This window comes from Papaver somniferum, chromosome 1 (assembly GCF_003573695.1).
Source record: "Papaver somniferum cultivar HN1 chromosome 1, ASM357369v1, whole genome shotgun sequence".
Taxonomy (NCBI): Eukaryota; Viridiplantae; Streptophyta; class Magnoliopsida; order Ranunculales; family Papaveraceae; genus Papaver; species Papaver somniferum.
The window spans coordinates 54,754,928-54,765,398 of record NC_039358.1 but is presented as its reverse complement, the minus strand read 5'-3'; the positions used below and the strand labels follow the sequence as shown (position 1 = coordinate 54,765,398).

Sequence of the window (10,471 nt, the reverse complement as noted above, 5' to 3'; positions counted from 1 at the left end):
TCTTACTCTGCAACTAACTGGAAATCTAAAAAGTTTGTTTTTTTCTTTTCAACCGGAAATTTAGCGCCAAATTTCTCCCTAAAATTTTAGTGAAATCAAATTCCCTCCTAAAATATTTGTGAAAACTAAATTTCACACTAAAACCCCACAAAGAACGCCCACACACCCAAACTTTTCGCATCTCATCAAATAAAACACTTTCAGTTTTCTCTCTCTCAAAAATAAAAAAAAAAATCTCGATCGAAACCCTAGAAAACGACTCACATCTTCTTCTCAAAATTATCTTCCCAACTTAAATAAAAACTCATTCGCTCTAACTTATACAGTCTTGATTCACACACACAAAGACTCGAAATCCGTAATTTTCTATTGCAGAAATCAAAAGGTATAAACCCTAATTCACTATGGCACTTATCTATACTCTCACTCCACTCGATCATCAAAAATTATTCTCTGAATTTTTTTTCAGAATTTTTGTCCAGAGATCTATGCATCACTTCGGATTTATTTGGGGGCTTTTGGTTTTCGTCACGCGAGACTAATAACAGGTCATTTCTCACCTCTCTGTCTCTCAAATTTCAATTCTAAAACGAATTTTCTTTGAATTGGGTTTTTGATGTTCTTCATTATTAATATTTTTTTTTTTAGGTTTTTTCTTTCTTTTTGAAGATGCAATTTAAAGAAGAGTATGCTTCTGATCCCTATTTTTCTTATTTTATAGGCCTTCCGGGATTTAGGTAGGATTTTTCTGTATTTGGTTCTCATGTTTAATTGAATCTGATTATTGTTTTGTTAGAATCGGGTTTGGTTCTAATGTTCACTTGTACAATAGGTATTTGTGTGGTATATATTTAGTCCAAATCATTGTGAATGTATGGAACCAAATTGACCATTACTATGGTACTTCAAGCAAAAAAAGGGAGATGTTACCTTGAATTTAAAGTATAATCAAAATAAATAAACAATTTCTTTACTACTGCATAAATGTGGTTTGACTATGAACTATTAAGCACTCTACCCTTTCACTTATGTTTTAGTTTTGTTTTGAAAATTGTTTTTTGTATACCGGTTTAAATTGATTGCTTTTATCCACATCGAAAGCAAAGCATCAGATTCGTTTGACGAACGTAGTCATATAAGAACTATTATTACCCATCGTATCTAGTCATACAAGAACTATTATTACCTCATATCTAAGCATATCCTGTTTGCCCGTTATCTAACTTTCTTGCAACCGTCAGTTATCTTATAGAGGAAACTTTGTTGTTTTATAAAGGCAACAAAATGGGGAGCAAGGCCAGCACTCTAATTTCGCAGCTACTTGTAATATGTTAAAGTCTTGTTTAATACTGCTTAGTTTAGATGTATTTTTAGCTGTGCACAAAATGCTTATATTTCTCTCTTAGCAGCTGCCATTCTTAAAAATAGAAAGGTTCAGGTGATACCACTCTTGCATCTTTCGTGGGAAAGAAACAACCTAAGGTAAAAGCTGATTTGGATGGAAAACCTAGTAGAGAGAATCAAGTATGATATTATGATGCCATTGGGTATTGCTTAAACAGCGACGCCTTTTGGCAATTTGTAAGCTTATGAGGCTAACGATTAATTATGGTGAACATACTCAGCAGAACTTTATATTATGTTTGATTATTTATTTTCCATTTGATTTGTCTATTTAACTTATATATAGACTGAATGTCAAGTTTTTTGTTCTGTAAATGAATGTTATAAAACAGCTACAGGTCTCTATTGCTTGTGGAATATTTAAGAGGAAGAAAGCTAAATGCCAAAAAAAACACTAAAAACACAACAACACACATGTAGATAATTTGATGACCCAAGGTGTGAACCATAGGGGAGTGGAAGGGATCATTGGGATGGTGAAGAGTATCGAGTAAGTTCACACATCTTATATTTATGTGTTTAAGTTCTGGTAATACATTCATGTATAATTAATCCTGACTTGTACATTTGTAAGAAACTCTCTGACCGAAATGTCAAGAGTATGTATGTGTTTAAGTTTTGGTAATACACTTATGTCTTATTCGTGTATTTGTAAGAATCTTTCCGACTGCAATGTCAAGAGTTGAAGCCAACAAAAAGCAAAGCACACAATTGGCAGGAAAAACCACTGTCAATGCAAAGCTTAAATGGTACGTACATGCATATGTTGGTCTTTATGGTTAACCTTCACTCTGCGACCCAAAGTTATTCACGGTATTGTTATTTGGTTTTGGATTTGTCTGTTTATGGTCGAGTTATTTCTTATATTGGTGTGTACAGCTAGTAGAGAAGAGTTAGGTTGGGATACATGAACCCCGAAACATAATTATACCCTTAAAGTGGTTTCTATCTGTAACAATATTTAAATGGTATTTCTTTCGTTTAGCATGTTTAGCACTTGTGGATAATCTATTTGGCTTAACTGCACACAATTCCTTGTCAAAAATGGGAATACCATCTATGCTAGTAGACTGGGGAGAACTGTTTAGCACTTGTTGGTCATCATTATGTAAGTATCTCTTCCTTGATTTTTAATTCATATAATTTGGGCAATATCTTAAGCAAAAATGTGAGATAACTGTAAGTGGTCATAATTGCATGTATGTTAGTATAATATTTCTCTGCATGTTAGTATGATACTTTTCTTAGAGTCCAGGATTCCATTGGTTTATTTTGTTGATGTAAAATAATATTTCCTTAAGACGTTAGAGATAGATTTAGTATTCCATCTTGAAGATGTTTTTCTTGTTAGAGCCCATATTATCCAACTTTTTATGATAAATCAATTAACCCCTTCAAGCTTCCATTGGACATGATTCTGTACATTTTCTGATGTTCTTCTTACTTGGTGGTCTTTGTTTTGATTTATTTAGCAGGTGCTCGTGTCCTAGGAACAGTGGATAAAATGACTCTAGTTTGAAGTATAAGGTTTCTTTACTTTCGATCGATGTTGATTAAGATGGGAGATTGTGTAAAATATTTTGTTTCTTTTTTTTACGATGAAATGGGGCTCACGACTTTGTAACAAATACTGTGTTTTTAACGAAATTAAATTTCGTTGTTTTAATCCAATTTTTATGTATGGATTTATTTATTTTTTTATTACTGTGTATAAATTACATAGCATTACAGTGGTCTATAAATCTGTAAACATGTTCTTGCTACTGGCAAGCAAGGGTTTTAGCTGCATTTAGTGGTGTGGCAAAAGAAATTTTGAATAAAAGAAAATTGAAAAAAAATCATATATATTTAATTAAAGAGTATTTTTCTCTCACGTTATTGCCTCACCAGTAGGTGTGGCAGAAGATTTGAAAATTACATTAGAACTAAAATTAAACAAATATAGGAAATGATTTTTTGCCACATATTATTGCCTCACATATTGGTGTGGCAAAAAACCCAGCTTTTGCTACGGTACATTTAAGGTGTGGCGATAATTTCTTGCCACCCAGACTGTTGCCACTGGTGTGGCAAAATATTTTTGTGTGGCAAAAGGATATAGGGGCCTCATGAGTGACGTGTTGCAATACACAGCTTTTCTTGTAGTGTAATACTTGGAACCTTGATATTCTGAATTCTGTCCTAAAGATGTTATTAAAATTGGTTTGATTCGCCTGAATCCCTCTCATGAGGATATGGTTATGTGGGCACATACTAAAGATGGTAATTTCACAATCAAATCTGCTTATAAAGTGTATACAAATGAGTTTGCTACTGTTGAAGAGTCTTCTTTCTGGTCTAAAGTTTGGTCGCTGAACTGTCTGCCAAAGGTTAAGTTCTTTATTTGGAAGGTTTTTGCTAGTATGTTGCCTGTCAATGCTACCGTGAATGCATATAACAATACCATTAATCATCTATGTCTCATTTGCAATGATGAACCTGAAACTGTCCTTCATCTCTATTTTCATTGTCCTGTGGCGTCTCATATCTGGTTTGCTTTATCTCTTCAACACATGATCTCTTTTGACTTCATATGGCCTGATGATTACTTTCTTAAATGGTTTGATATAAGGCTGGGTCAGTCACCGTTCCCTGTTGGTTGGCCTAGTGTAGGTGCAATTATAATGTGGTGTATATGAAAATTGCGTTGGGAAGTAGTTTTCAGAAGGTTAATATAAATCTTGATAATGCTATCCTCAGCATTAAAAGAATGTTGAACACTTATATTTAGGCCTGTCAATATTTGTCCGATATCCGGTATCCGTTTCCGAGTATTCGAGATCCTATAGGATTTTATCCGTTTTATCGGATATCGTATATCAGATCGGATATTTTATCGGATATTTCTTCCTTAACATATCGGAAACGGATTAGACCCCATCCGAAATGTTAATATCCGATATCCGATAGTATAGGAACTTATTTGTAATTTATCCTAATTTCGAGTCTAGTATCGGATATTGTCGGATAAATATCCCATAAGTGTCAATTATGAAAATGTTTTACAAGGGTTTTTAAGCTTTTTTGTTATAACCGGATACTATCGGATATTTATAGGATATCCGACAGCTTAGCCTATCGGAATCGATATCTGATTTTGATATCCTATAGGATATTATCGGATATCGAATATCCGGTAGTGCTTAACATGTCGGATATCGGATTTCTAAATATCCGACGGATATTCTTCCATTGACAGGCCTACTTATATTCATACTCCTCTGCAGTCTGTTTTTCGAGTGGATACTAAAACTCCCAGATGTGAAGTTGATAGTATTCTTTTCATTGATGGATCGTTTAAAACTTTTAACATGGGAACTGGTTTGATTTTATGTGTTGTCACAGGAAGAATAATTTCTTGTAAGTCGAACTTTGGGCTTGCTCCTGATGCTGTTAGTGATGAAGCAATGACACTGTTTTTGGCTATTTCCTGGGCAGTGGAGCTGAAATTGACCAAAGTTTTGTTTGTTAGTGACTGTCTGCAAGTGGTTGATTGTGTAAATGGAGTCAGTCACTCGGCCAGTTGGAGATGCAGTGATATTATCCAGGATTGTCGTTGTCTTCTCTTTAGTACTTCTGTTTTTAAGTTGGTACATACTAAGTGTGCTATGAATAAGTTTGCTGGCCGGCTTGCACGCCGGTCTAGAAAGTTACATGTTAATGAAATTTGGGTCTCTTGTCTTCCTTTCTTGAACTACCTTGTGAAAGAACAGATTGTGTATGTTTGTAACTTTCTTCTTTTGTCAATGAAAAGTTTATTTCTTAGCAAAAAAAAGTTTAAATATCCCGATCGCGCCTTCTAAATTAGCTCTTTTAAAATACTACCAATTTACAAAAAAAAATAAAAATAAAATAATATATATATATATACATATATGACTTGCTCAAATGGAATATGCTAGTCAGATTACAAGCGCTTTTCGTTGGCATCACTTGATTGTGGTTTGCGCTCTTTCCGATGCCTGTTGTTGTTATCAGAGAGAGAGAAACAGAGGAGAGGGCAGGAAAAACATAAGAGAGGATTCTTTTGTTTGTACAAGAAAAGTAGTTGAAATTTTGAGGCATCCTTGATGATTCATGCAGCTGTAATTTTCATGCATCACTGCTCAAGTACCCGACTGCCAAACGTCTGATAACTTTTGACAGAAGTAATAAAACGATAATAAAAGAAGTCTGATGGGACATTTGGCTTCTCTGTGAGTGTATTTAACTACTTGTACTGATTATTTTACCATTAATTAGATCAAATTGATCAGTTACTAATTATTTACTGTAGATTGTTTAAATCTAATTCTCATTTATTGCGTTGCACCTCCGATTCTTTTCTTTTTTCTGAAGTTCTATTCTACAGTTTCCAACTTTCCACCACCACCACAAATTAGTAACCTTAAATAAATCATAAAAAGTTAACAAATACTACTAATCAAGTCCATAAAAAAACCACATATTTTTTTTAGAAAAAAGTCAATATAAGAATAAGTTTATTTTAAAAAGGAATTATAAGGCTTGCAACAAAATTTGAAAATGGTCTGGCATAGTATCCTAGATAGAAAAAGTTCTTCAATGTGTAGATAAAAAAATTAAAAACAATATAACATGAGTTATGATACCGAAGCTGCTGAACTTTCCTTATTCATTTCCCCCACTCCTTTCTCCTTTAGGTGACGTTGTTTTTAGCCCTTGATATCTTGAATTAAGATTAGCAAGAAATCTAATTATCACTACGTTTAACCAATGCCGGCATGACACATAGGTGGGAAGAGTACGGGGGTAAAGATTGGGGATATATATCATTTTCGTTATGATACACATCTGCACCGGAGAGATTTAAGGGCTAGCCCTGCTAGAGAAATGTAGGGTAGGGCCAAGGATGGAGTGATTATTTATTAAGCTTAAAGTCACGTGTGGTTTTATAATGAAAAGAAGCGACTCCAGAGTCCAGATCTGCCTTGCCACCTTAAATTGAACAAAATTTAGTATCTTATCCACCAATCATATCCGTGTTTGTTTTTCATGTAACTAGTTAATTAGTTAATGTATAGACTTAAAAGACTACGTTGGTTAATATATTACAGGAAATTAGTTAATTAGTGATTAACTAATTAATACTTTATGACCAGCTTGAACAATTAGTTAAATACTTACTTATATCTTTTCTTATGAAAGATCTTCTTAGCATTTAGTGCATGATTAGCCAAGTTTGTTTGTTTTTTTTTTTTTTTTTGGCAGTTTGAGCAAAATTTAGTGGACTAAACGGCAAATTTCCCGTTAGTTAAAGAAAATATTTTAAAACGCATGCCATGCACATGCTTTATGTCCGACTCACACGATATGTTATGCTACCAGGGCATAGACCTAGTAGTACTCCTTTAACCCTAGACTGATATTATCTCTTGTGTATTACTAGTATCCGTCCAACTCAGTTGTACACTCATTTGGGGTTTTTACGAAGTAGCTCACTCATCCTTTTACTTGTAGATCTCTCTTTTGTTTTGTGCTTTTTACTGGTAGATCTCTTTCAAGCTCTTGTGGTGTTTGTGATTGAAGCATCTTGAAGGGTAGATCTCTCTCTCTTTCTTTCTTTCTTTCTTTCTTTCTTTCTTTCTTTCTTTTCTTTGTTCCTTGTTTATCATTCAAAGATAGATTTGCTTTAACAAGTAGGTATGCTGATATTAGAGTCTCTTTATGATCATATATCTTCATCATATGTTAGATCTCTCATCAGATCTACTCTTTTAACAACAATAACATCACCACTAAAGTTGGTTAACCACAGCCTTATCAGAAACCTATTATAAGTTCTAGCTGAAGTTTGAAGTACATGTTAGATTATCTCAAACTTTACTCTGAAGGTATGGCATATAATAGCTGTTTGTACCGGAAAAGACTTAAGTTTAATCTTGCAAATCATGGTGAACTTGATGCATGTACACCTGAACCTTCTGGTTACGAAGCTACTAGTGTTTTCAAACCCAAGTTCCCAACCAAGATTCTCACAAATGGACATAGATCCATTACACGGGGAAACTAAAAGATAAAAATTCCAGTTTAACATCTTGACTTTCATCAGTTTAAGATCCTTGGTAGATGTTGCTGATAGTTGAAGAAAGTATTTGAGAACATTGCTCAGAAAGTGGAAAAGGGTCAATAGACAAGTTTGGTTGCAGATCCAGTGAGGTGTAAGTGCTCGTTGCTAAATCTTTGCAATGCAGATGTGCATCTGCCGTGTAACCGCTCCAATCTTTCACGATCCACCAGGGATAGCCTCAGCTATCCTGCTTTATTCAAGACTAGACATTTAGCAATTATATGAGCAGTCACAAGAACATAATTCATGTATTCTTTAGATTTAGACAAACGAGCCGCGTGCCACTCTTTTTACTTGTTACCTCCCAACCTCGTTTAATACCATTACTTTCATTGCTTGATGTCTCTTAGTTCTATGTTTCAATTTGTATGGCTGATATCTATGTTTTCTTTCAGACTATGGATTATGATATGCCTGTAATGACCAAAAGGGTCAAGTGCTATCTCTACTCTGTTGGAATTTGGAGTAACGAAGGGATGAAATATTTAGAACTCAACGATGGCTCTCAGGTTTTTTGGTTTTTTTTTTCTTTCCAAGTTTAGTTAATTAAGGGGTTTCCAATGCTTTCTTGTAGAAAGTTAACTTTCTTTTTGTAACAAATCACAGGAGCAGGAGCAGGAGCAGGATAATGTTCCCTTCTTTCGGGTTTATGCATCTAAGGGGTCAGAAACAGAAACTACCTTCTTCCTTGATGGTGTTATCACAATAGGAAGAGTACAAAATGGTATTTGTTCGGTTATGCGTTAATTAAAAATTATGTTATCTGAATTTATGTCTTAATGTTGGTTTTTTCTGTTTTCTAGGCTTGAGACTCCTGGATGGGAAGAACAAGGAGGACAGGTCAAAAGGTTTTTCAAGTTTGGAAAAGAAACGACTTTCATCAGATACCGGTAATGTTATATCTATAATATGCATCAATATTTCTTTGTTAATCTACTATTTTATTTATTTTTTGTTCTCTCTTCGTTCAACTAATTTATAAGGACCATCTCCAACAAAGAGGAACTTTTGGTTCTCAAACACATCCACTCTCTAAATTTGGCTAAATAGTTGGTTTGTACCAATAGTTGGCTAAATAGGGGATTTTCTACCGATGTTCGATAAAAATTTCCTTGAACAGTTTATGAATCCTACAAACCGAAGAATGGGTATTTGCATCTTTGTCTAGTTTTGTTTATTTATATTTGTGGTTGAATGTCTTGGCCAAATTGAAAGAACATGAAGGATCCTTAAATTTAACTTGTTTTGTCGTAGTGACTCCGTCCATATATATGTTATGCTGTTTTTGATTTGGTTGATTCCAGTTAGATTTTAATCCTTGACCGTATGATTAATAATGGGCAAATTGTATCTATAAAACTAATTAAGAGAGTTAGCAGTTGTAAATGCACTTAAAATTAGATGCTGCTCACTTACATTTACATAACCATAAGGAGGTGCTAGTGCACCAGAGACAGGAGGTGCTACTACACTGGCATGTGCTAAGGCACGCACATGTTGCTACACTATTACAGTAAGAGAAGGAGATGCTAAAACATTTATAAGACTAAGAGGTGCTACTACACGCTCGAGAGAAGCTGATCCTACATTAATTATAACTTGATTACCTATAACATGATATATAGTGAAATCTGGATCTGTATATGTGACATGGTTGTGGATGCTTTAGTTTTTTTTGGCTAAAGAGTCAGCAACCTTGTCACCGTCTCTTGATTTTTATTTTTTTTCCTACAAGCTTTTTGTAAAATAATTACTCCACATTACTGTTTTATTCGGTGTCTTTTTCATGATTGTTTATGTGTTGCGGTAATCTCCTTAATGACATAACAAAAGCAAATAGAAATGTCTTCACCAGAGCTATATCGAACTCCATATATGTGTGAGCACACAAACCACGAGGGGGTCCGAACGCTCACAATCAATCATTATCATCCAAAGAAATTATGATGATGGTACCCGGGTGTAGATTCATCGGCTCAAAACCTTCGGGTTTATCATGGCCTCATCCAACAACTCCATGCGTGGCGTTTGTGCATGGGGTATAAGTATTAAGGAAAACAAAACATAGAAGTAAACATGCACGGATCTAAATGAATGTAAAGTGCTGAAATGTAAATAAGACCAAGGTTTACGTGGTTCAACACTAAGGCCTACATCCACGGGGTTTGTTGTTTTACTATGTTCTTCACGGTTACATGAATAGTTGAATGACTTTTGGGGTTTACATATTTCTCTCCTCTAAGGGATTAACTTACCTTTACTATTTCTCTCTCTCTCCTTCCCTTCCTCATCTTTTTCGATCCCCCTCCCTCTTAGTGGAGATTGGGTATTTATAAGGTTAGAACGTGGGCCCCATCTCTGAAGACCGTTGGAACCTTATCTTCTTGTGTCCCTGCGTCCATCACGCGGAGGTCTGCGTTTGCCCCTTGATCCCGCAGAGGCATCCTCGCTCGTTCCACAGGTTGGTCGACACGTACACTGCTCAGAGTGTTTAATGCGGGTAGTTGAGGGGTCTGCTCGTGTCAGACAAGTGTCTTCTGCCCCTGTCAGTCCGTGTCAGCTAACTTTCTCTCCACCGTTGATCTTAAGCTCCTCTTTTGGGGATGAGATAAAGTAACTCTTCGGGGTTTATTGGGTGTTTCGTGATGCATCATGTTTTGATGTTTTGGCCTGCATGCTTTCCACGTACCTTTTTATATACACGTGTCTGATAGTGAGATATATGTGTACACAATTTGCCCCTTTTCTTCAGGCTTGAATGACTAGTGGGTGCCTTGAAGAAAAACTATCGTCGCATATTCTTCTCACTCCTAATAACTTCTCCTAGATACTTGGGCACGTCTTTTATTCGTGCATTAACTGCTTATGTAACGGGCACGTTTCCCATTCCTCCCTTAATTTCCTTCTCTTTCTTTCGGGTATTTTAAGGATAGAAAGAAA

At 35.1% G+C, this 10,471-nt stretch overlaps 1 protein-coding gene and 1 long non-coding RNA gene across 15 annotated transcripts; both read left to right on the top strand.

The window, feature by feature from the left end:
- LOC113287140 lies at positions 1–3,077 on the top strand. 10 transcript variants are annotated; one of them, XR_003329777.1, is made up of 4 exons: positions 1–385; positions 470–548; positions 649–686; positions 1,410–3,077. It is a non-coding gene; the product is annotated as an uncharacterized LOC113287140 (long non-coding RNA). The 10 variants fall into 10 exon arrangements; XR_003329761.1 differs by having other exon boundaries at positions 483–548; positions 649–3,077; XR_003329764.1 differs by lacking the exon at positions 649–686.
- Positions 3,078–6,879: 3,802 nt separating this feature from the next.
- Positions 6,880–9,518, top strand: LOC113329068. 5 transcript variants are annotated; one of them, XM_026576055.1, is made up of 5 exons: positions 6,880–7,001; positions 7,927–8,040; positions 8,138–8,255; positions 8,335–8,421; positions 9,387–9,518. In XM_026576055.1, exons 2-5 carry the CDS (start codon positions 7,930–7,932, stop codon positions 9,476–9,478), a joined length of 408 nt encoding a protein of 135 aa, XP_026431840.1. In that variant the 5' UTR covers positions 6,880–7,001; positions 7,927–7,929; the 3' UTR covers positions 9,479–9,518. The 5 variants fall into 5 exon arrangements, with proteins under 5 accessions (XP_026431840.1, XP_026431834.1, XP_026431846.1 ...); XM_026576049.1 differs by lacking the exon at positions 9,387–9,518 and adding an exon at positions 8,983–9,266; XM_026576061.1 differs by lacking the exon at positions 9,387–9,518 and adding an exon at positions 8,975–9,266.
- Positions 9,519–10,471: the final 953 nt, after the last annotated feature.